The 26,593-nt window shown below is 32.8% G+C and overlaps 3 protein-coding genes and 1 non-coding gene across 7 annotated transcripts; 1 reads left to right on the top strand and 3 right to left on the bottom strand.

Annotated features, from left to right (window-relative positions):
• Positions 1-10,165: 10,165 nt before the first annotated feature.
• On the bottom strand, positions 10,166-14,945 carry LOC111020647 (peptidyl-prolyl cis-trans isomerase G). 2 transcript variants are annotated; one of them, XM_088120734.1, is made up of 4 exons: positions 14,684-14,945; positions 14,206-14,385; positions 11,403-11,597; positions 10,166-10,391 (listed from the first exon to the last, which is right to left on the bottom strand). In XM_088120734.1, the coding sequence occupies exons 2-3, from the start codon at positions 14,359-14,361 to the stop codon at positions 11,439-11,441; spliced, it is 315 nt and encodes a 104-aa protein (XP_087976860.1). In that variant the 5' UTR covers positions 14,362-14,385; positions 14,684-14,945; the 3' UTR covers positions 10,166-10,391; positions 11,403-11,438. The 2 variants fall into 2 exon arrangements, with proteins under 2 accessions (XP_087976860.1, XP_022153051.1); XM_022297359.2 differs by lacking the exon at positions 10,166-10,391 and having other exon boundaries at positions 11,168-11,597; positions 14,684-14,943.
• Positions 14,946-16,140: 1,195 nt separating this feature from the next.
• Positions 16,141-17,850, bottom strand: LOC111020646 (NAC domain-containing protein 40). Its single transcript, XM_022297358.2, has 4 exons — positions 17,337-17,850; positions 16,982-17,235; positions 16,638-16,907; positions 16,141-16,547 (listed from the first exon to the last, which is right to left on the bottom strand). Exons 1-4 carry the CDS (start codon positions 17,524-17,526, stop codon positions 16,236-16,238), a joined length of 1,026 nt encoding a protein of 341 aa, XP_022153050.1. The 5' UTR covers positions 17,527-17,850; the 3' UTR covers positions 16,141-16,235.
• A 247-nt stretch (positions 17,851-18,097) lies between these two features.
• Positions 18,098-21,478, bottom strand: LOC111020667 (trichohyalin-like protein). 3 transcript variants are annotated; one of them, XM_022297385.2, is made up of 4 exons: positions 21,237-21,478; positions 20,754-21,070; positions 20,550-20,672; positions 18,098-19,570 (listed from the first exon to the last, which is right to left on the bottom strand). In XM_022297385.2, exons 2-4 carry the CDS (start codon positions 21,060-21,062, stop codon positions 18,326-18,328), a joined length of 1,677 nt encoding a protein of 558 aa, XP_022153077.1. In that variant the 5' UTR covers positions 21,063-21,070; positions 21,237-21,478; the 3' UTR covers positions 18,098-18,325. The 3 variants fall into 3 exon arrangements, with proteins under 3 accessions (XP_022153077.1, XP_022153079.1, XP_022153078.1); XM_022297387.2 differs by having other exon boundaries at positions 20,754-21,044; positions 21,237-21,477; XM_022297386.2 differs by having other exon boundaries at positions 20,754-21,049; positions 21,237-21,477.
• A 3,666-nt stretch (positions 21,479-25,144) lies between these two features.
• TRNAQ-CUG (transfer RNA glutamine (anticodon CUG)) lies at positions 25,145-25,216 on the top strand. Its single transcript has one exon. It is a non-coding gene; the product is annotated as a tRNA-Gln (tRNA).
• The last annotated feature ends 1,377 nt before the right edge of the window (positions 25,217-26,593 follow it).

A 26,593-nucleotide genomic window follows, 5' to 3' on the forward strand; every position in this document is an offset into this window, starting at 1 on the left:
ATCCGTTTAAAAAAAAAAAAATAATAATAATAAAATAACCAATATCCGGAAAAATAATATTATCTTAAGCATAAATAGAAAACAACAAATTAATATTTCAGCTCATTATATTGTTATTATTATAGTTGCTATATTTTTTGAGTTCGTGTTTTCTTATTCGGTAGCACTCATGGCTTTCTTGTTGAATTGCCTCACCCACTTTCGTCCTTCCATTCAATATAATACTCAAACTATGTAATTGCATATCAATGTCTCTGAATATATAGTAGGGTATTCCAACTCATCAAATTCAATTGATTTAAGATGCCAAATCTTTAATATAATTTTGAGCTTCAATCTATATATATATATATATATATATATATATATATACGAGATAAAATGTAAATCCAATACAGTGTGTGGTGCCAAAGCGAGCATAGCTCAGCGGTAATTGGCATATACCTCCAACCAAGTGGTTGTGAGTTCGAATCCCCTCCCCAACATGTTGTATTAAAAAAAAAAATACAATGTGTGGTGCCTTCACTGCATTTCTTGGTGTCAAAATAGGTTAAAATGGAGAATCTATTCTCTTTTTTTTTTTTTTAATGATCTTGGAGATTGTGTAATGCTTACTCTCAAACTATTTGTTTATACTGTAGTAATATTCTTTGTTTCTCTCTTCATTTTCGGATTCCTATCTAATGACCCGGGACGTTGGCGTTTTCCGAGAATTTTACGTAGACCTCTTTGAGATGAATAGTCTTTTTTGTGCAATTCCAAATGTGAAGTAAGTCTTCGTATCTTATTGGTGAAACTGAATACTTGAAATTCAACAGATCCTGCATTTTCTTTTTTTTCTTCTCGCGAAATAACTGAGCTACTTCTTAAATTTTCAAATAATCCAAAAAAATTATCGAATTTGGTTAATATGGGAACATTTTTAGCAATCAAACTCACACACTAATAAAAGTCTAATTTATGCTAAATTTGAAAAAATAAAATAAAATATTTAAAAATACATATTAAAATTAATGTTGTGAGGGAAAGTATCTCAAATATTTATATGTAACTTGCAGCAGTAATAATAACGAAAGTATTTCTAACTGTCTTTGACCAACGATCATGAATTCGAATCTCCCACTCCATTTATTATATTAAAAAAATTATTACAATCCAATAATTTTTGGGAAAAGAAATATAAAATATTCTGAAAGATACATTTAATCTAAAACCAAAAGTGAGACAGTATTTTCATCCAAATTCTCGGAGATTTATGTCAATTATCGATAAACTATGCTCTCTCTTAAAAAATATTGTCAATTTAAATATAACTCAACTAATTAAGATATATTTCTCGACCAAAGGTCAAAAATTCGATTCTCCACCCAAAGGTGTTTAATTTAAGGACAAAAACACACACACTGACATACATTTGGGTATTATATCCAGACATACAACCGCATGATAGTGAAAAGTAAGGGCAAAGAATAAGATGAAGTAGAAGAGACTTACAAGAGAGGGTGAGTAGTCAATTATTGATAGAAAAGGTCTGCTAAACCCTACTTTCATGGCCGATGACAATATCACCCACAGCACAAATACGACATCGGACCAAAATAAAATACAGAAAATTAAATTATTAGTCGGGACCCTACCTAGCTAGCTTAAATTATTAAATTAAGAAAGAAAGATGAGAATCAAAATACATGATCCTCTAGTTCTTGTAATTATGTTGACGGTGGTGCTGGAAGAAATCAAGGAACACATTGTTCTTGCATTTTGGGCATTGGGAGCTCTTGTCCGTCAACATCACATACATGAAGCATCCGGGGCAACCCACCAGCGCCATCGACCTCGTTATCGTCTCATTATCCGAACAATATCTCACCTGCTCCTGATCTCCCTCACACGACATATCCGACAATGAGGACGAAGATGACAACGACGACGACAGCCCCACAACGGCACTGCTCAGCGACTCCTCCTCCGTGGACGACCACGCCGGAGACCGGTTCAGGTTCAGGTTCAAGCTCAGGTTCATCCCCACCTCTGCCTCTGGGCTTCTGGATCTCTTGCTCATTTCCCTCCTTCAATATAAAATCATGTGAGAATATTATATATAGTTAAAACACACAAAAGAAAATAAGTAGTAGTAGTAGTAGTAGTAGTACATAATTAAAGTGAGAAGCCTTACTCAGCGTCTGCTCTCAGTCTCTGTGATATGTGCAACTGAAACTTGTGAAGGGTGGGGATTAAAACGGATATTAAAAGCTAACTGCATCATACCCAATAACTCAATTATTTAATAACCACAAACTGGCCCCACTCGTAATTAATTCATTCAAACTTTTCTCACTTATGCTATCCAATCATACCCATGTTCATATTCATCCTCTTCAATTATTTGACCCACAAACAAACACCCTAAATTCAACATACCTCGATTATTACTGTATATTTTTTTTTCAAAAAGCTTCCAAATTTGAATCCCATGCAAGTTATTTTATGTCATGTATATTTTTCTTTTATGTTATCTATGGTATAATATTTATTTTCATGTCGGCCTTTCCAATAATTTCTTTTATCCTGGAAGGGAATGAAAACGTTGCAAATGAAATAAGGCGTATGTGGAATTCTACTTTTATCTATTTATTGTTTAATATGTCATTCATAAACAAAACGCACCAACTGATCAGCGTACAACTTTATTTTGGACACTTTTCGTTTTTTCTTTTTTAAATATTTTATTTATGATCGGTGGTTACGATATTATTTACATTTCGAATTATTGTTCATACGGCTATAATTTTTAGAAACTTAGAGCTGTTCTCCGAGACAATAATGCAAAGACATTTTTTTCCTAAAACAAGCAACATTTATTCCATTATTTATATGATGGATCTTTGTTTTATATATATATATATATATATATATATAAAAGAGCTTCATTGATTTCTCCACTGTAAATGTTCGGGTTTTTTTGTTTTTTCTGTTTTTTTTTTTTTTGGATTTTATCATTTTTATGTGGATTGAAAAATTAATTCAAAATGATTAAGAAAGCTAAAGAGAATGGTAATTTTTTTTGGGTTTTATGATGTGAGAGATAATTAATTACTTTTTAAAATTCTACCATTTAAATAATTTTTTTAGTGTTCCCTAAAATGCTCAAAAATAGTTTTTCAATATCATTTGTTTTCTGTTAGCTCCCTCTCGAAAAGATGACATAAGTTGATATGTTTCTTTATGATTTTAACATTAATATCACAATCAGATAACTATTATAATAATATCTCGATAGAAAAACATTTAGTAGTAAACTTGAACATAAGTTAAATAATAAAGTATGATACATCGATCATAAATATTAGATATTCGAATTTCTACCTCTATACTAGAGTGAAAGAAACGTGATCGTGCCACTCAATTAATTGATACTCTAAATTAATTGATACTATAGGCACTTATTAGATATGGTTAGTAGACTAGAGGCTGGGGCAAGTGAAATAGGGTGGGGAGGGGGAATAATGGGGCGATAAAAGGGGTAAAAAGTATGGCATTTTTTCTTTTTCGTACTCAGCAATAAAAACTATATAATAAAATTATTTATTTATTATACCATCTGACGTATCATATCGAAAAAAATCATCATATTGTCTTTTTATGTTCTTGTAGCTAACAAATAGTTAATGTCATGGTAACATGAATCTATATAACTAATATAACTAATATGGTATCTATTTCTCCCTTCAAGACAGGAGGTTCAAATTTTCTTACATTTACATTTTTAATATTTGTTGTATTAAAATGAAAAAAAAAATATCTAATGTGAGCGATCCCACATTAGGTAATTTTTTCATTTTCAATTTTCTATTTGTAAAAATTATGTTATTCTCATTTTTTTTAATCAAATAAGCCCTAAATTTATAAGCCGTTCTTTTTGGAATATAATTTGTAAGGTCTTTTTAGCTTAGAGATTAAAAAGTTTTTTTTTTAAATTCAAAGGCTAATAATAAGGTATACTTATCTTAAAAAGTAAAATAATTAAATTTTTTTAATACTTACGTAAATGTAAATGATGTATTCATGATTGAAAAAGAAAAAAAAAACATTGGCAAATTTGAAAAACGAGTAGTACGCAGAACTTCTTATTTTCTTTTTTTAGAATCAGAAATTTATAAAAAAAAAAGAAAAAAAAAAAGTTTCATGGGAGAGCATTGCCTGGAACAACGAACGAGGTACGTTACATGATTAAAGTAATTTAATTATATGGTAGCTGAGAATATTATGAATTATTTGAGACAAATTTTATTAACCGTATCGTATCCAATCCATAGCTATGCTATTAACCTATGTGGTACTGGTGGTTGCAGTAGCAATTATTCATCTTCCCAAGTCCAAACAAATTTATTACACCTCTCACATAATACTCATCTAATAATTTTTTCTTGCAATATTCAACCAATAATTTCTTTTGGAAAATAAATCAATTTTTGTTTTCATTCTATATTTTTGAAATTGGATTCTATACTTTAAATAAATGTTACCATTTTTAACTTATTCAATTTCGATTTCGAAAAACAAAAGCAACATAAAAATATTTGGGCAAATTGCACAAACCACCCCTAAATTATAGTAGTTGTTGCAATTATACCCCTAAACTTTTTATTGTAAAAATTAAACACTCAAATTTTGATAAGTGAAAAAATTGAACCCTGAACATTTAGCAGTAAAAAATAAACCCTCAAACTTTCATGTATGATAAAATTGCACCATTAAACTTTAAAAAAAAAATTACATCTATTTTAGTCTTGTTTCCTTCAAATCTCTATTTTCTCTCTTGTCTCCCATCATTGATTTTTGTCATTTAATCTAGTAGAAATAGAAATTGTGGAAAACTGATTTGTAGGTGGAAAACTGAATTATAAGCTGGGAGATAACCACAACAGAGATCGATTCAATGGCGAAGTATTAAGAATTTTGTTTTCTTGGAAGTGAAACAAAATTTCAAGAAAACAAAATCATAAGCCCTCGACATTTTCAATTACACAAGTAAAAAATTACAAAGAGAGTAGGTGAGACAAATTGTTGGAGGTAAACAAAATCTGTTTCTCAATTGAAGAGGTGAAATTTTGTGGGTATTCCTATTCTTAGTATTCGTTAAGAGAATTTGGTGTTAAACAAATCTGGATTTTAATATTTTGCATGACAGAGTTTTGATTTTCCCTCTAATACTCATTTAAAAAGGGTTTGCGGAGAGAAACTGAAGGGCTTTATTTTTACTATTAAAAATATTTAGGGGTGCAATTTCACCACTCAATAAAATTTGAGGGTTTATTTTCTACAACTCAATATTGAAGGGTTCAATTTTTTCACTCATCAAAGTTTGAGGGATTAATTTTTACAATTGAAAGGTTAGGGGTATAATTGTAACAACTACCATACTTTATGGGTGGTTTATGCAATTTACCCAAAATATTTTTAAAAAAACATAAACTAATTTTAATCAAAATCATTGACCCATTGAATAACTCTACTAAAAAAAATTAACCAATTTTGAAAGAAAAAAAGCTCTAATATTTTTCTCTGAACTTACGTCAATTTCATACTACATGTATATTTTGTAATTCATTGAACACACGTAACAATACTTTTTTAAACTATTTTTTCAGACCCAAACTTAACTTGAAGTAAAAAATTGCAATACTCTTTTCAAATTTATTAAATTGTTTTTGATGAACTTAAAAGGCTTAGGGCAAGATAAAAAAAAAATTGATTTTGTTTTTTATTTACTAAAAGAGGTAAAAATTTTATTTATGTTCATATTTAATTCTACTGGCTTAAGTTGAAAGTTTGAGTTTATTTTTTCTACTCTAACACTGATAATGTCACATTCTTTTTTTTTTTTTTTTGGTCGGAGAAGTCAGAGGATTGTTTGTATTTAAATGAAAATAAAAAGTGTGAATTAGACGAATGAGTTTAAAAATAAATAGAAAAAAAAGAAAGAAAAAATTAATTAAGAAAATAGCATAATAAATAAAATATTAAAGTTTGTATCTACCTGAACTAATAAAGAAAGATGTTAATTTGATGAGTACGAAGGGAGGTGAGGTGGGGGGCAAGAGAGACATTTAATAAAAGAAGCCTGTATCGCTCCGTAATGGATTCTACAGTACTCTGTTTAATGTCGGTGCCGACGTGCTTCCACTAAATTAATGCCACGTCAACTCTATAACCAAATTAATGAACACTTTTTTTTCTTTTTTTTTGAAGCAGTTTAAAACTTGAAAAATAATATATAATAATTCATTTGTAAAAAAAAAAAAATAGAGTACACTGTACACCAATCAAGATGAAATTTCCTACATTTTTAAGGGAGTTTTATTACCCGAAAACAATCAAGAATTCGATTCTAGGTTTATTGCGAATAATTTCCCCTTTTTTTGCTTTTAATGTCCTTTTCTATTTATGGTTAAACATGATATTATATTAATTTGGTAAATAGTGAAGTAGAAAGGTAGGGATTTAAATGTACTCGGACTATAGAATAAATGTTTAGAAAATGAGTCAAATTGAGTATGATTCAATTTTTTAATGCATATATTTTTCATTAAAAGGTCTTTGAACCCGTACCAACAAAATGTTTAAAAATAAATATTCCTTCTTACAAAATTATTACAATTGAACTTAAAATGCACAAACAATCATAGATGCTATTGTTACCATTTATCTTTTAAGTTATTATTTCATTCTATAAAATTTGAATATTATAATATTAACCATAGAAAAAATTTTATATTCACATTGATGTTGAGTAAATGTCTAGATTATGGAAATAAAAAATTGATGTAAAAAAATTGGTTTGATGATAACAATATACGTACTCAAAGTTTATGGATTGTTTGTAAATGTTGGAGTATTTAAGGATTTAATTGTAGTGACATAGTAAATTTAGGAGGGTGATCGACTAAATTTAAATTTTGAGGGTCGTCCAACCCTATAACGTAGAAGTGGTTTAATTTTTGCAAATTTTTCTATATTTTGAATATAAACAAACTAGACTTATATTTTCATGTTAGCTCAACCTATAGGTTTTAAATATTGTTATGGGTAAAGTATAAGATCGACACGTGGACTTGGACTGGAGCTAGTCCACCGAGCTAAGGAAGAAAGGTGCACTTCGCACGATAAGCAAGTTATTTTAATTCATTTCTAGGGCAGAGTTCGTCTAACTGAAAATTAGCTGACATTTAATGGAAGGACGATTATGCTATCAGAATATCTTAACACCAGTACGAAATCATCTTTGTTGACAAGTATGGATCATGACCACTTAAGCTCGATCCCCCAAATGTTCCTTTCGTATAAGGAGGGTCAAACTTTAGGTACGCAATATCTTGTACCTAATTTCTAGCTCACTACTTTGCTCTATCGATTTGAGTACTAGCCTAAACTTCGGAACGTATTTGGTCGAGTACAACGAAAATATACATAGATATAGAGAAGTTTATAAAAATATATATAGTTGTATTGCCTATTCTGCCTATTTCATGGACTATACATTATTTCAAAATGCTTCTTACTTGGCTGTCAATACAATGAAAAATCTTCCACACTATTGTTAATTAAAAAAATTTCGTCAATTAATTTTCTTCAATTAGCATATGTCGTATTTATCATTAAATTATAAATTCAAAATTTATCGTGCAATTGCCAAATCAACCGACATTGTTCAATTACCAATGTCATGCGATCATTCAAATATAGTATTGAATTATAGAAGAAAAATCAACTTTATTACCCTTAACTTGAATAAAATGTTACATTTTTTTTTTGTCTTAAATTTGAATAAGTGTCGCATTATTTCTTACGTTATGATTCGTTTTTATTCTAATAATTGTTAGTAAAAGCATTATCATATATATGTTCAATGAACTATAAAACATACGTGATATGAACTTTGATAGGATTTTAGAGAACAACGATATCAGAGTTGAAATTTGTGAGTTTTGACAGAGTTATTCAACTATTGATTTTGTGCATTGATAAAACTTAATTTCGTGCAAAGTTGGTTTTTATTCCAGTCAATAAGTTTTTATTAGAAATTTTTATTTTTAATTTTTTGTTAAAACCATTGGGTAAATTAGCGATGATTAATATAAAAATTGCTACATTTATTCGAAACTAACATCTAATTCGACGAGTCAACATAAATTTAGGTCAGCGATAAATGACATCTACTTCTTCTATAGAAGTTGAAGATTCAAACTCTCAACCATGACTCATTGATTCAAATGGGCTAAGGTAAATTGAATGTGAATGGATTCAAAACCTTCATGATTGGCACCTACCTTAGGAATTAATTCTATGGTTTCTCGTCCCATAAGATTAGTTGAGGTGCGCACAAACGGGTCTCGACACTCACGGATATCTAAACAATAAAGATTCAATCCCTCTATCCAACTTATTGTACTGAAAGAAATATCAAATTTAATCGAAAGTTTTTAGAATAAATATTAATAGGCAGTGGAGCCACAGTAAAACGTAACTTTGTTTTTGTTGGTAATAATTAATATGACAATTAAAAATTGTAAGGAGTGGTTTTGAAAAGGCCCCCACTGCCATACTTTGTTTAAGAAGAGGAAACGTTGAATGAATGAAGTGATGGGAAAGTCAGGTTGTGTCGATTCGACTGAAAAACCCACCAAATTTGTATTTCCCAAAATATTAATTATCTCATCACTCATGCTCCTCCATATAAACTAAAACTCTTCTATGCTCCTAATATGTAAATTACCCATTTGCATGTGCTCTTCCATTTCCATTAAAATCTCCAATTAATTCTCATTTCTATGTGTCGTTGACTTGAATAACTTAATGACTCCGCGTACACTTAGAATTTCTTTAAAATTGAAGGTTCCATCCATTGAACTTGTAAAGAGTACAAACAAAGTCTTAGATTGGCCAAGAGAGAAGAAGAGTATCCGTATATATGTGATCGATAACATCTTCATTGATATGAAATCTTTTGCGTGAAATCAAAAGTAAAGTCGTGAAGGTTATACTTAAAGCGGGACAATATCGTATCATTATGAGTTTACGATTGTTTTTTCTTTTCTTTTGTATTATACCTCACCTTACAATTGAATATAAGAAAAAAAAAATTAATACATGAATAATGAAATTAAAATTTTCAAACAATTAAAGATGTAATAAAAGAAAATGAAACAAAAATACTAAAAAGAATGAACACAAGGCTAGTATAGTAAAAGAGGTGGATACAATAATTTTAGTTTGACAAAATGCTATTGAAATGAATGTCTCACCAAGAAATTGGCAGCATTATTTTATTTTGAATGGAGATATGTAGATAGAGGTACTTAAAAGCCTATGAAAGGTTACATAGGATGCTTTTAGACCCTAAACTTTGAAAGAAGAAAACTAAATTCCTTGGTGTGGGTTTCATGCTACTTTTTTTTGTCACCCTAAAATAGGTCAACTGAATTAAGGAACTTAAAATAAATAATAATAAATCAATATAAAAAGGTTAAAAATTAAAAAAAAGGTAAAATAAATGAAGACCCGGATGAAGTAACAAAACGAGCGAATATGAATTTAGCTCAGCGATAATTGACATATGTATATGACAAGAGTTTATGAGTTCGAATCTCCCACTCACTTGTTGTACTAAATTTAAAAAAAAAAATCAACAAAACAAACCCTTTCATAGTAAAATGTGTCATAGATATTAATTATTATTTTCAAAAAGTTCAGGAAATAAAAAAAGAATTTTTTTATTATTTTTAAAAAATAAAAAGTCGACTACAAAAAAAATGGATTTACAAAAATTGTATAGCAGTAGATTCTAAAATCTACAGAAGTAATAAAGAAAAAGTAAAAATCAGTAACTATTAAATCATTTCTTTTTAATAATATTTCTGTTTCTTCTTTTCACTCTTAGAAAATGAAGGTACGTATGTGTTGGGTGGGTAACTCTATCAAGTTTTTTTTTTTTTTTTCAAGTTTGTTGTCTAAGGAATGTTTTCCGAAAATTGTATATAAAATTTAGAAACTTTTATTTTCTTTTTCTTTTTTTTTTACTTAATAATTCTTTTAAGGGCACTATTAAATTACCTTTTAGAAGATTGGGAGGAAGAAACATGGTAATACACTTGATCCCATGAGCTCATGGAATAAAAGTATTCTTCTATTCCTTTTTTTTCCTGCTTTTAACGAGGAACAATTGCTAATCCAAGCCAATAAACTATTTAATTACCTTTCAAAGGACACTATGAAATGACATTGTAAAGAATTGTGTGGAAAAACATGGTAATGCAGTTGCCCCATGAGCTCAGGAATCCGAGAAATAGACATAGTAAACTGGCAACAATGCACTTCTTACCCAATATACTCTGTAAAAAATCATAAACGATTGCCTTTTAAAGGACTGTGGAGGAGTAAAAATGCTACGAGAAAGAGATAGAGATGCATGATAAAATGAAGAAGCACTCGAAGGAAAATTTTTCAAATACTTCACGATGCTGTGACGTGGTTGACAATGAAGAAGAGTAGCATACTTATCAATTTTCTTAATATTACAATTCGAGCATGATGAAAGTTTAAACATCTAACTTTTGAAAAATTGACTACACTATCAAGTCGTCGACCTTCTCGTTCATTGAATAATTCTGGCAAGCCTCTTTTATTTAGTTCAATTTTATTTGAACGTAGCCCAATAGATAAAATATCTATTATCATTTTAAAAGTCGATGATTCGATCCCCAACCCGACCGTTATTGAACTCAAAAAATAGCTCAAACTTGTATGCAAAAATGTTGATGCCTTGTAAAAAGCGGTTGTCAAGTAATTTATGCAACAACACATAGGATTTCTTTGACAACTATTTAGGTAGAACTTGGAAGAGGTAAAGGGGGCTATGGTCTATTGAGATGGCATGGATATATATATCATATCAAATATTAAATATCTAAAATGTCCAATATATATTTAGGCAGGCACAGCAGAAGAATGAATGTCTGGTAATTAAATGTAAACCGATGCTAATTAATTATTAATGTTACTTATTCATTATAATTTATATATTTAGCCTAATTAAAACTATGGTACTTTCTCAAACAAATAGTAATAATAATTAAAACTAGGGTAGATAATTAGTAGTAATAGAAACTTGTGATAAACCATGATTTCGATTAAATTTTGATTAGTTCATACCCCTCATCTCCCAGGAGCAGAAAGAGCTAGGCTGGGAGGATAATTAAATTTCATGGTGAGCGCAAATATTTTAAACCACGAAAACGAACAATAAAAACATGATAAACAATTATAAACATTTTCTCAAAAAAGAGAAAAAAAAAGATCAGCAGTTATAAACAAACATAGGTATGGTGAAAGATGAGGTTGACCTTGGCCATGGAGTGGTTGCATCAGTATCAGTCGTCTCATACACGAAGGCGTTGGAGCTCAAGAATATGTGAACTCATCAGAGTTGTCCCATTTGTAATGTTTTTGTTACTGCCTTTGCACTGCTGCAACTCCTCCCGGAGGCTTCGCACAACTTCATTCAGCCTCTGGATGTTCCTTTCTTGTGACAATATGATCTACACCAACAATTCATTACATTTACGATACCGAAACCTGTCAATCTTACAGGATTTAGAGACATGCTTTTCTAATCAGGAGCTATTGCAACAACCTTGCCAGGATCTATGCCTTTTTTCGATTACACCATATTAAGAAAAGAAAGCTTTTATCAATTGTCATAAAGTCAAAGTAGCAATAAACCATTAACAACTAGTATTTAAAGAACAACCTTGGGATGTCACTAAATCAATCATTTAGAATCAAATGGCAACTGTATCCTACTGTGCTTCTCTACCTCAAGTCTCTAACAGAATTGACTGGAAACACACCAATATAACAGTTGAAGTATAGACCTGTAACATTCTGGTACCTAGTCTATTCTCCATACCTAATAGCCATTGCCATTGGTCACAGTAAAAGATGAACTTCAATTTGGAATAGTAACAATTAGTGTTTCAACCAACGTTCTGACATTGCATTATCAGATCAAGGGTCATGCCAACACTGGAACCACTAAAATGATTATTGGTCAAACCTTTGCCAAGTAGCAGCTAAATTAAAATTTTATTTCAAGGGCATCTTAAAGAAAGCCAAATCTGGTAATCTGCTCTTGAGTATGTAACAAGAATATGAAAACAATGCTTAATATGGACTTAAGGTCAGATACCTGTTTCAACCCTAAACTCCATTTTTCAATTCTACCCCTAAACTTCCAAAGTTTTAAGTATATCTTCTAACTTTTATATTATATCAAAATCACCAATTAATTAACTCCATGAAACAGAGATATGTACTTAGAAACAAACTTGGAAACAAAGATATAATTCATGGAAAAAATTACAACCTGATATATAGTTCAAAGGCAAAATTGTAACATACACACATTTTTTGGTTCTGTTAATTTCTTTAAAGGTATGCTCAAAGGGCAATTTTTAAACAATAAAAAAAGGAAGGAAATTTTTGAAATTTATATAAGTTTAAGGACAGATATTTGGAAAAATGAAACAGATTGTTAGCATGACATCTCATTGGGAGTTTGTTTCAAATTCTAGACTTGCCTTGTTCTTTTTTTCCCTTGTTTTGAACATGAAAATTAATTCAGAAGAAAAAAGAAAGCAGCTCGTCAATGGAACTCGGATAACAACTTTTTTTGGATCATGCAAGAGATTTAAAAATCAACTTGTCATTAATAATTCTTGTTTTGACTAGTCATCTAATTGGGAAGCAGATAGAAAAAATTTGCTCACAAACAACACTCCTAAAAATGATGACAATGATAATGATTCTCTAACCTGGTTGAAACTTTTGTGCCTTTACGCTTTAACTGGCTTTAGAATTCAGTGCCTTTTAGGCTTTAACTGGTTTTCGAGGGGTTGATACTCATACTACTTATCCTCATTCTTTATACTTATTTTAGTTAGCTTGTTTTGGTTTTAAAATTTTCAGTACATAGATATCGTTAGTGTTACTTAAAGTCTAACCTCAGACAGAAAACATTAAATAAAGCAAAAATCGTGTTAATTATGGTCAATCTGATAGAGGATTTGGATACTTTTCAAACAACTATGTGGAGCATCTCTTTCCTAATCAGGACCTCCAAAGATTTGTCTATCTGGTTATTACTTGAATAAGAAATCCAACAATATACCTAGGACCTATGCCTTCTTCATTTCCCTATAAGGACAAGCAAGCTTTTAATGTTATAAAATTAAGGTAACATCTGAAACATAAAGTACTTTAAGAAATGACTTAGATATCAATAAATTGATAATTTAGAACGAACAAACTCTAATTTACAGTGTGTCTCTACCTCCTACTCAACAGAGACATTTTCTTCAGACATGAGCTCAAATAATTGCTGACCAATAATCAAAATATAACAATTAAAAATAAAGACTAAAAAATTCTGATAGCTAGTATATTCTCCGTAACTTTTAGAAATAGACACCATTCCTATGATCCTATCCTACTTCAAACCCAATTTTATATTTCACTGCAAGCCTCTTTTATTAAAGTTAAATCTATTGTCATGTATGCACTAAATCGTTAAAACGTTTATCGGTCAAACCATACCCAGGGTATCAGCTAATTCATATTTTATTTGAAGTGCATCTCATAGAAAAGCCAATGGATGAATTTTACTTTGTGTGGAAAGTAAACATTTCTGGCACTAGGATTACTTTAAAAAAGAATACAGTGCATCAATGGGAACTGGAATCATGCATTTTTGGATCATATAAAAGATCCAAGAAGAAAACTGACAATAAGATATCATTGTTTTTTTACTAGTCATCGAATTGGCAGGTGATTGGAAGAAGTTGGCTCACTAGTCCTAAAACTCCTCAAAATGTTTAGTTAAATTTATTGATAGTTCATCCCTCTTCTACAGCTCTACAAAGTTCCTATCTGGACCAGACACTATTGAGCATGCCATGCGTGTACGTAGCATGATGGACACGACAAGCAATCCATACTCCACACCCCTATGCGCCTGAACTAATCAATGAGTCTTCTCAAATTACATAGGGATATTGAACACCATTTCAATTTAGACCCTTATAAAGTGCAAGTACAAGTCCATATAAAGGAAAGATAGAGTTGATGATGCAGTAGAGGACTTATCACCTGCTCCTTCACTGCTTCTTCCCTCTTTGATATTTGTTGCTGCTTCTGGGAGTTCTCCGCAGTCTCAACCTCAGGTACCAGTTGTTGCCTCCACTCGAACTGAGAAGTGATAATTAGAATAACGAACAAAAAGACAAGCAACATGGATCTGGACATCTTTCCAATAGGCTGTCACTGTACCTGCGCATAATTAAGATAAAGAGAAACAAATATCAGAGCCCACACATTGCGTTGCATTCCACGAAGACATAAAACACATGGCAGAGAAGTTCATCCATTCAATTACCACCTACAACAACCGGACAAAAATATGAAAGGCTCGGCGAAAGCAAGTCCGAAAATATAAAAACTACAGTAACAAAATAAACCTAAACCGATCGTTCCGATTAGGGGTTTGGTGGAGTTGAAAACGATGGAATTGGCTTAAAAATGAAGGAAATCAACAGGAGGATCGAAAATGAAGAAAAGAGGAACTTACATATCGAAAGACGTATGAGAATTGATAAAGCCCTAAGTTCATGATCAAAATTGGCGGCGAATTCGTGGTTGCTTCATGGAAACTCGGCTCTCGATGATGAAAAATCCGAAATCGCTCTCGAAGATTTAGAAGGGAATGTGGATTGTTTGATGATTAAGGAAGCGGAGGAAGATACGCACCCGTCTACTGTAATTTACCAGAGGCAGAGCTTTTGCGAAAATGCTAAACAGTTTATTTGTTACTTCAGACTTCAGAGGTACAGCACTCGTATTTACGAATTACGATTTACGAAGAAGGTCGCCGACAAAATACATACTCTCCGAATTCGACGCGCTTCTGGTGCACATTTCTACACACGCTCGCGTGACAATCACTGCCCACTGGTTTTACGTTTTATAATAATATTATTAAGCTTTGACTTTTAGGTGGTTTAAATACTATTTTGCAATTTGCCTATGTATTTTTAGTTTTGTCTTAGAAGGATTTTTCTATATTTGGTACCTTTTAGTTTATCTACTTTTAAAACATTCAATTTACCAAAGCAAGCATGAGTGATAATTAACATATATCTCTAATCGAGAGAGTGTAAGTTCGAATCCCCTCCCCAACATGTCGTATTAAAAAAAAACATTCAATTTGATTCACTTTTACTAAACGACTATCCATTTACGTTCTTTCTAATCTGTTTTTTTTATATAATTTTAGCATAACATTTCACTTGATAAGTTTTTTGAAATTTAGCGATAAACTTGCATTGAAAGTTTCCGTTGTGTGTAATTTTTGTGTTAAAATTATACAAATTAAGACTAAATGAACAAAAATTTAAAATATATGATGAGAAATAGACTTTTTGAAACTACAAACACTCAAATGAACCGAAGACGAACATTTATGAACCAAAACAATATTTATACTTATATGTTTTAAACTTTAATATTTGGATTGTTTTTTCAATTTAGTCTCTATTGTTAAAAATATCATCCTTTGACTTATTAGTTCAAAGGAGCCAAAGTAAATCAAAAGAGAATAAGTTCTAATCCTATGATGGTCACCTACATGATAATTAATTTCTTATGTATTTTCTATATGTTTTCTTGGTAATCAAATATATTATGATTAAACGGTTGTCTCATGAAGGAAAAAAAAGTTGATTTTTTTGACAATATGAAAATATGAATATGATTAAACGGTGGAGATAGAATTAAACCTCCGACCTCTAAGAAATATGAAAATAGTTTTTGACTTCTAAATCAAAGATGGAGATTAGAAGAATGAAATATGTCAGATGCATAAATTTAGCCTACTGGAAGTAGTAAATTTGAAACAATCTTGCATAACGAATAGTAGGATTCTGTAGTGTATAGATGACCTTCCTTTACCTTTTTCTATGGATTTGTGGGGATTTAGCATTCCATGGATCGGAATGGAAATCGAGAATCAACTTACAATCAGATAAATCCATTGTAAGTATGAGTGATGGTAATTATTAATTAGAATTTAGCAATTTACAATTCAATGGATCCCAATCCGATCGAGAGTCTGGAGAGCTACCCTACCACCACCAAGATATAACATGTAGACAGATCACAAATATTATGACAACAAAGATTACAACCCCAATGTCAATCTGCTCTTGCTTCTTCACTTTCATTCTTCTGCCTTGACATGGCAGCGCCTCCACCTCCGGCACGGCGGTTTGTGTGGGTGGGCGCGGGCGGGCGTAGGTCTCCGATTGGGAGAAGTTCATAATTACGGGGCTTGGATTATGAGTTTTTGTTTTACACAGTAAACTATCATCCAATGTAACTATGTCGTCATTCAAGAGATCCGCATACAACTCTTCCTCTCCAGTTCCACCATAATCCTTCACATAATTTTATTCACAATCACAATCCACCCCCATTACTTTACTTTACTTTACTTACCAATTTATTAAAACAATTTTAAAACTCACCTCATCACGACTGAGGGATTCTTGAAGCGCCGGATCGGAGGTCTGTTTCTGATTGGATTCGATGGCAGAATCAAATTGTTCCAGCGAGTGAGAATCGAAGCTGCTGCTGCAGTTCTTGGAAAACCTGTCACTTTCAACCCCGGCCCCGGCCCCCACCTTCTGGTCGTCGCCGTCGCCGGAGACCTGCCGTCTACTCGAACTGGCCTTCTGATCTGTGTTGCTACGGCGAAAATCGTTGTTCTTCCGGAGCCGGCAAACCACCATAGAATCCTGCAATTGCGTGCAGTTTTAAACCGTAATGGGTGTACCCAGAAGAAGAGAATTAAGAAGAATTAGAAATTGACCTGAGATTTGTCATTTAAGCAATATTCGTGCATAATCCACTCTGTTCTCTCCCCTGTTGGAGCACGCCCTAAATGGAACACCAGAGTTCTCTTGGTACCGATAATTTCACCGCCAGACTTCACGTTTCGCTCTTTTCCGGTGGCTTTCCAGTACCCCAATTCAGTGGCCCTCTTGTTTTGCGTTCCGTTTGGGTACTTTCTCCCCCTCGGAGAGAAGAAGAACCACTCGTTTTCTGAAGGGATTCTCGATTTCTCTGTTTTCAAATTCAACCCCATCCACTAATTAAAATTTGAATTTCAATCTAGACACTAAAATATTTAACTTAGAAACGAGTAATTAGGACTTAGAAGCAACCGGGCAAGTCCCATGGCTCGAATTTACAGATCTCGATCTCGGAAATGACATCGACGCTGTTGTCGGAGCCTTCCAGCTTCTTCTTAAGGTAAAATAAGATCAACTCTTCGTCTTTGGGGGAAAATCTGAAGCCCGGAAACATCGAAAGAGCCGCCATTGACATCTCTGCCTCCTTCGAAACTCCTCCCATTTTTTTTCTCTTTTCTTTCTGTTCTGTTGTGTTGGTTGAACCGTGAACACAAAACTGCTTTAGATGGGACAAAGTGTATTTACATTAGAATTCGTTTCTTTAAGGCTTCGGAAGCAGGAAAGAAAACTTCTTGCTCCAGTATTCGGATTCCGCTCAGCCTAAACCTCACGTTCTACACTTCCCTAGGGGTACGTGGCCGGCGCCTCTCCGCCCGCCGGAGATCGCATTCACATTAGCTACGCTTCCGCTCCAACTCGACGGAGACGTGGCCAACGCCGCCTGGGATTCTTACTGCCACGTAGTTACCACGTGGACTAAATCCAACTCAAGGGCAAGGGACCTAACATCGCCATCGCTTTGCTTTGGCATCAATTTTGAAACAGTCAAAATTCGAAATGCATTTATTTAATTCTAATTCTTTTTAACAATGCTTTACTACGCATTCTATTGGTTAAATGGCAGTTTCTTTTTTCTTTCCTTCATCACCACCACCGAACAAGGTTATTTAATTATTAAAAAGAAAACTGTAACAATCCATGAAATTGAGCGAAATTCTAAAATTTCCGAAGAGTAACAAATCTAAAAGAAGCATTATTATTAGATTGAAATGAAATTAAAGGAAAAAAGGGAAATTAAGATGTAATGGTATAGATAATATATTGGACGCCCGCATTCTGGCTGTATACAACTAACTCTATTTACATTCTTAGCCAAAATCAGCCGTTGGGAAGAAAAATTCTTAAAGCAAAGTAGTTCCCAATCCAAGAACAATAAATTAAGAAGAATAGTTTTTGTTTGTTCATCCCTTCATCACCACCACCGAACAAGGTTCATCAATTTGGAGAGGCATGGCATCCTCTGTCTTCTCCACTTTATTTTCTTCGACTCCTGAAACTGGAAATAGAATGTCCCGAAGGCACCTCACACCACCAGATTTCTGCTTGTGGGTAATTTGAATTTCACCGTCCCGCTCCCCGTCCCCCTCAAATTCTCCATTTTTACTACTACTGTTGAAGCAAATGCTCCCCCACTGGATTTTCTCCGAAAGCGACTTCCTTTCCTTCTCGAATGAGTTCCTTTTGGAGGCGTTGTGTGAGCCATGCACGAAACTCCACCTGTAGCTCTTGTTGTTGTTGTCCATGTTGAGCTCAATCGAGTGCAGATCGCTCTCCTCATCCCAATTACAATCCTCTTCTTCCTTGTTCTTGTTGTACGACCCGAAATTAATCTTCTTCAAATACGCCTCCAGCTCCTTGATTTTGTCGAGTTTGTTATTGAACGAATCTTGAGAATGATCTCTGTTTTCAACGAAATAGGCCTCGAGCTGGTCCTTGAGGCGCTCCACCGCAGCGTTTTTCTCTTCAAATTGGTACTTCGCCTCCGACAGCTTCATCTGAACTCTCTCCTCGCGTAAAACGTCGGCCAATTGAAGCATCTCCCTCTCTTTCTCCACTTCCTCTCTAACTTTTTCCGACTCCTTCCTCAGCTCCTCGAATTCCGCTCTGTCCTCTCCAATCCCTTTGGCCAACTCCTCGCAAATCTCCTCCAATATCTCCTTCGCTCGCTTTTCCCTGTCCACATCCTTCATCGCCTTCGCCACCGCAACTCTGGCCTCCCCAAGCTCTTTCCCGATCCTCTTGTTCAGCCTCTCTGCTTGCCTCCTCAGCTTCCTCTCCACCGCCACTTCCTCCGCCATTGAACTAATCGCACTCCCAACTCTCGCTCTCTCCTTGTACTTCCACGCAGCTTTCTCCTCCGCAAACCGCTTCCTCAGAGCCTCAATTTCGTCGCCGTGGAACAACCTCTGCTCGTCTCTCATCAAATGCTCCACTCGGGTCTTGGCCCGGTCCAGCTCCGATTTCAGAGCCGCCATCAGAGATGACGCCGATGATGGCTGCTTCTCATCGTGGGATCCCCAAACGTGGGTTAGAACTCTCACGAGCTCCTTCGATGTCGTCAGGCAATTGCTCACTTCCTTCAAACGGGTTTTCACCGTAAATTTCTTCTTCCGACGTGTCGTTTTTACCTCGCTACGATTTTCGATCTGCAATTCTAGAAAGTGTTAAATTCTTATTTTAATGTACTGAAAAAGCTGTGTATTATAATTGTGAATTTTTCTTTCTATTATAATGAAATGGTGCGCATGCCAATAATGGAGTTTTAATACTGCTACAGCTTTATTTTGTGGTCAAATTCAGTGCCTCTGTCCACATTTATTACATTCAGTTTTCAAACCCCAAATTTTTGTTCCTCGCAACTTTTTTCTAAAAGGAAAAAAAAACATTAAATTGCAAACTAAGTTTTAATTTAATCTTTATATTTTGTGTTTAATTACAATTTAGTTCTTATAGTTATAGTTCAGAGAATTTAGCTTTGGCTTTTATGATATAGCTGATAAAATTTAAAACTTTTGAAAATATGCCTCTAGTTTACTTTAAAAAAGGAAAGAAGTTAAAATGCATGTATTTCTTATTTAATCCACTGTATTATAGTTTAGAGTTGAAAATATAGGAGAAAATAGGTAAGTCTTGGATGGGAAAAGAACAATTTATAGATGACACGTGATTTAGCAAAATTATAGAAGCTAAATTAGAAGTTTTGAATAATGATAACCAAATTTAGAATTAAAGCCTAAGCTCCAGACAAAATAGGTAATTACAAAAAAAAAAGTAATTATTTATGGTTTATATATGGTAACCATATATTTACCAAGAACAAAAAAACCTTCACTTACTTACTCCTGATTAAGAGGAAAAATGTATAATTATTGATTTAGATTGTTTCTAAATCTATAACCATGAAATTCCTGAAAGCAAAAATTAAAAAAGAAAAGAAACGGGTATCATGAAAAAGGAAAGAAGAAAAAAGGGTTGGTGGAGAAGTACAAGTAGGAAATGACAGCAAAGAAAACCATTGATGGGACTGAAAGAAAACAGCGAGAAAAAAAATAAAAACGGAAAATTATGATTTTGTGGAAAGGCAGAAATAATAGATTTTTGGTATTTGGTATTTCTATTTGGTACCTCCATTAAACAATCGTTGCCCCGAAAATTGGAACCACCCACTTCAATCTCACCAATCCCAATCCTCAAAGAACATGCCGATCTTCTTCTTCTCTGTACTCTCCCACTGCCACCCTCGACTTTCTACACGAACGAATTTAATTAAAATTAACTCAAACACAATTCCCGATAAATGCAAAAATTGGTTTAAAAAAAAAAGCTGACCTCAGATTTGGTGTTGTTGAAATTCGGATCCGGATCTGATAAACACGAATGCGAGATCTGAGAAACCATTTCCCCGGTTTTGATCAGCTCCTTCTTATCTTCAAGTTCAACAGCATCTGAATTGTTGTTGTTCTTCAATTTCACACCTTTTCCGGCGGAAGAATGGGATTTTGTACTCATTTTCCACGTGGGGGATTTCTTGAATCTGTACTTGCGGACCAAACTCGAATAAGAAGAAGACGACGACCACGGGCCCTTTCGCTTTCTGATTTTACATCTCTTCTCTGTTTGCTGCTCTGCCCACGACATTATTTATGCTTCAAAAACCCAATTTCCAAACAAATGAAAAGAGAGAAAAAAAAAAATAACAAAATACACACACGCACACGCACACGCACACAACTCTTGCTAAATCTGCCATGAAATACTAGACATTGAAGAAATTTCTCATGATTTTAGGGTGTAATCGTAGAGTTTACTTACTGGGCTGCGGCTGTGGCTGTGGCAGAGATTGAGGTGAAGGCGAAGTTCATGTGGGATGATTGATTTTCAGTTTATAGTAAGGCAAGTTTCGAACAGTTAGCCTTGAATTCAGCGAAGGAAAAAAAATGAAATTATTAAAGATTCTATTTTTGGGCAGTCTTGAATCAAAGAGATCTCAAAACCCAGAAGAAAAACAGAGAGAGAGAGAGAGAGAGAGAGAGAGAGAGAGAGAGAGAGAGAGAGAGAGGCGTTTGGTTTGAACGGGATGGCTTTGTTTCAGAAATCTTAAGAGGAAAAGAGAAGGATGACGTGGCAGCCACGTGAGCAGCCAACAGTCAATCAGGGACTCGCATGTGGAAATGAGCGATTTAGAATCTTGACTGGGTTCTGTGTATTTACATTCCTGTCTCCTTTCTCCCCGTTAAGCTCGCCTGGAATGTTCTTTTTTTTTTTTTGCCCCTCCACCACCCCTGCATTTCCCTATATTTGCGGAAACGCCCCCAAAATTCCCCAAATTGCCAACTTCACCCTAACTCTGCAATAAAAAGAAACTGCGATTGCATTGGCATGTGGGTGCATAAATGTATTGTTTCGCTTCTCTAATAGTTTATAAATGAAGAAATAATTAATAATTCATTAACAGTCAACAGGACCTATCAACATTAATAACTTAATTCTGTATACCTGTTACTAATGAATAATGATGAGATAATAATACTATTGCCTCAGTCAATCATTGAAACCATTCTTTTACCTGATAATCCAAGGTCTAAACACATAATTAAAATTGTTAAACGACATTGTTTTGGAATAATATATAATTATCCCATGCCCCAAATGATGGTAAACGTTTGAGGTCTCTTGATTTGGATCTTGAGACGAACATAAATACCCTTAGATATAAAGGAGCAAAATTTCGACTCTCGATTATTAAAAGAAATTATTATATACCATAATGTTATGATATAAAAGATAGAGAGAGAAAGATAGTGGGGGTATGGTATGGGGCAAGGGAAGGGCCAAATGTTAGGCATTAGTTGAGTTGGTATATAATGGCTGTATTTTCAACATTGAGACAGAAAACCCCGTAAGAAAACACCCAAATCTTGCTATGAGGCCCCTCTTTCCCCCCACTTCCCCTCTTTTGTTCCTTAGTTCACAGCACATCATGTTAACTCCCACACTTCCAATCACTCCACCACCACCCCCACTGTTTCTCCCCCATTATCCATCCAATATACCGCTTTTTTCCGTCGTAATGTAGCCACTCCCTAGTAACATATCATATCATATATAGACGCCATGATACAAAATAGTTACGAACTACATTGTGGTGGTCACTTTCAGTAATTTCTCTAAGATTTTGGAATTGAAAATCTTCCGAATCTCATATAATTATGAAGATATGATAGGTATAATGGACACTCGTTTTAGGCTCCCATTTTAAACCAAGCCAGTAACTCAACCCGACCTTTTGCATCTTCAATTTCATCCTCTCTTGGCTTCATAAAAAGAGAAGAGTAGAAAAGCATTTAATTTTACCCAAGTAGAGCAGAAGAGAAGAGAGAACAGTTGGTAAAAATTAGGAAAGCAGGTGATATAAATATAAAATTTGATTGAAAGAGAGAACCCATAAAGGATTCACATGTTTTGGAAGATGCCACATGGTCGGTTTAACATCCTTGTAGCTGTTTTCGATTGATCATTCACATAATTAATTAAATTAATGGTTGGGGGGAAAAAAAAAAGAGTTGGTTTTGTTTATTTGGTAGTGAGCAGCAAAATTCAGAACACAACAAACAGATAGAAACCTGATGAAGTTGAGAGGTTCCAGTGAGATTGTGTCACAACTTGCATGGACGGATGGGATAATTCCAACCCCATTTTTCTACTCAATCTCTTTGTTTAATTAATCTTTCCCAATGTCAAATCAATCTTTCTTTTTTCTCTTGATTTTCAGTTTTCATACACGCCCGCCATTATTGGTTGTGTGTAAAAGTTGAGAAGAAAAAACAAAATCTTTTCCTTTCAACCACTTCCCATCCCTATATATGTTTGGTAGCACCACACACACAATTCAGTGGCTCCATATCATAGATTCAAATTCTAATAATTTCAACAAAATCATAATTTTACTCTCTTTGCTTAGGGCTAAAAACAGTGTTTTGACTCACGAAAGTTAGGTTATTATGTTTTAGGTTGATCCAATCTAAATACGAATTTTGACTCACATTCAAATAAGGTGAATTCACCCCAAAATATAGAAATCTCTCTTGAAATTCGTTGTTGTATATATTAAAACATAAATTTAACAAATCTAAATAACTTATCAATTCTAAGCTACATACAAACTCAACTTTTTTGCAATTTACCAAACAGATCATCCAACCAAATGGCTCCAAAAATTTACCTGTTGATTGAATCGAATTGGTCAAAGTTTATTTACTTGGTCGGCTGATACCTTTGAGTCTAATGAATCAGACTTATAAGAGCCATTTTCACTTGATAATCACATCATTTAGCTCAGATGCATTGCTTTCTATATATCCACATGTTTAATCAGTCTCTCATTTACTAATTAAGAACCACTCATCCAATTTCTTTTAAGTTGCCTTTTTCTTTTTTTATCACGCTACAATTTCTTCCTAATTTCAATTTTAAATAATATATATCTAGTTGCTATGCATCTTTTTACTATAGAACACATAAATAATTAGATTATCCAGGTATCTCGTTCTCTTCAAAGTGATTCATGTCCTCCTGCACTCTGTGTGTTTTATTTATCAACCACCAATGTTGTAGAAAAATAATAAAAGTTAATTTGTGAACCGAAGATTAAATAAAGAAGAAAAGAGGGGTAAGAAAAAACTTTTTATTAGAAAAAATAAAATAAAAAAGTTATTCTTCAAACTGCTTCTGCATCCAAAAAGCAAAAAACCTTGAACAGCAAAAGAAAAGTTGGGGTATGAATAAGAAAAAGATTTCCCATATAAGAAAGAGAGATTCCCTGTGATGCATTTCCATCTTTGAGATAGGATTTTTCTTTATCTTTTTTTTTTCATTCTAAAGTTATGTTATTCCCCCCAAGATTCTTAGTTACACTTACAAAGTACATATAACAAGGAAGGAAATAAAAATTTTGATGGATAGACAGATATTCTTAGGAATAACCTAGCAAGCAAAGACAAAAATAAAAGGGTAAAAAGGTACAAAAGGAACTTGTTTTGTTGGTGACTTTTAGATACAATAAATAAAATTATCATTATTGTTTTTTTAAAAAAATTATATTATACTCATAATATTATAGGTAGTTTTTAACCCTCTCCCTTTGACCCTATTTTCCCCCAAAAGTTAGGCTTCTGAACAAACCCATGTGCCAAACAAAACAAACATCCAAAGCCTCTGTTTTTAAGTTCCAAAAGAATTTAATTTCTTTCTTTCTCTCCTTCCTTTAATAATTAGTGCTTATCTTTAATTCAAATTTAATGTTGTCATTTTGAAAATGACCTTTCAAAATTCAAATCTTGCAAACCAGACATCTTTCTTGTCAATTCTATTATCACGTCATCCAAATCAAATCTGTTGTATATTTAATTTTAGTTGTTGTTGTATGTGGTAACCTTCTTTACGAATAAGCATCCAACTTTGTTTTTGTTTTTATTTTTTTCAATTGATTGGATGATGAATATAAGATAAGATTAAAAGGATAAGAAGAAATAAAATTTCTCAACCATTTTGTTATGACACTTATCTTTATAGCATGTAAGATTTATTTTATGATGGGGTACCAAAAAAGTGCTAAATAAATATATTTTTTTAAAAATCAAATTTTTTTCTAATTTAATATAATAATTGTTCTATAGTATACAATATTAATACTTAAACTTTGAATGTTCATAAACACAAATGGTCCCATGGTCTAGTGGTTAGGACATTGGACTCTGAATCCAGTAACCCGAGTTCAAATCTCGGTGGGACCTAACTTTTTATTTTATTTTTTGAATTATATATTTATCTCTTCCCTTTTACGAAATGTCTAAAAAAAACCAAGAAAGTCTGGAAACAGAAACTGGGCGGTGGGCAGGATGGTCATTATGTGTTTCCACGATTTTCTTTCTTTTTTTTTTTCTCATTTTATGTGAACGATGAAAGTAACATCTAAAAATCATATCGTATAGCAGGATGAAATTTTTATCACAATATAGTAACTGTTACAATTTTTATAAATTTCACTCAAATTTAAAATAAAATAAAATAAGAACAAAATTCTCAATAATATTTATTGCATTCTTCTTCTTCTTTAAGATATATTTATTGCATTCTAGATTTTAAATAATAATTTTTTAGTAACCTACAGTAAAGAAGTTATATGTTTCAACTATCCTCAAGTTGATAAATGAAGTATATTAATAAATAATAATATAATATTTGACCTTAATTTGTAATTTGAAAAATATATTACCATCAATGCAATATATTCGTTTAATTATTATGTTACGTTTGTAATTAACTTTTATTCTTAGTTTACAAGAGAGCAAATTTCAAATTCAATATAAAACTTTAATACAATTCCACCAAGCAATGATCCCTGCGGAATACAGGGATTAGGGACAATAGGGTCAAAGGGGCACTCACTCCTGGGTAGTAAAAAATAAATTATATTTCCATTATAATTTAATAAACTTGCATATTTGGTATCTTTGAAAACTATCAAGAGTACATTAAAAAAAAGGATATAAAGGTAATTTCTCAATTTAACCCATGCCTCGGCCCGATCCTTTGATTTGGGCTCCTTTTCCTCCGGGCCAAATCCAGATTTGGGCCAGCCCAATAGTCTTCAATGATATTTGTTCTTTGGATTTACCATAAATATGCAAACGAAAAGAAACGAGTCTTTTTAAAAAATAAAAATGAAAAATCTTTGTCATTACCTTTAAATGGAGAAAAATAACTGAGTTTTAAAATATTCAGCAGAATCTTATGACAAAAATTTTCCCTCTTTGCATTGCAAGCTTTTAATGAGGTTGCTAATTGGTTGAAAATGAGATAGAAAACAAGATTTGTGCATTAAATATTTATCCATTCCAACAACTAATTCATGTAGAAAAAAAAATTAGCAAACAAAACAAGAAGCTAACTACTAAAATGAAATAAGCATACTTAGCCATAAATGATAACAACTCTTTTATTTGACATTGAATGTTTAAATTTATTTAAACCCCATATTTTTTGTACTAAAAAAAAACTAATATGAAAATTATTATTAAATTACAAATTTAGTCCGTACAAGAGTATGAGAATTTGAACGAAGCATGAATATATACCTTTACCGTTAATTGAGCTATATGATGGCACAA

The sequence above is a fragment of the Momordica charantia genome (genome assembly GCF_013281855.1).
Source record: "Momordica charantia cultivar OHB3-1 chromosome 2 unlocalized genomic scaffold, Mcharantia_2.0 BLBB01000002.1, whole genome shotgun sequence".
NCBI classification, from domain to species: Eukaryota; Viridiplantae; Streptophyta; class Magnoliopsida; order Cucurbitales; family Cucurbitaceae; genus Momordica; species Momordica charantia.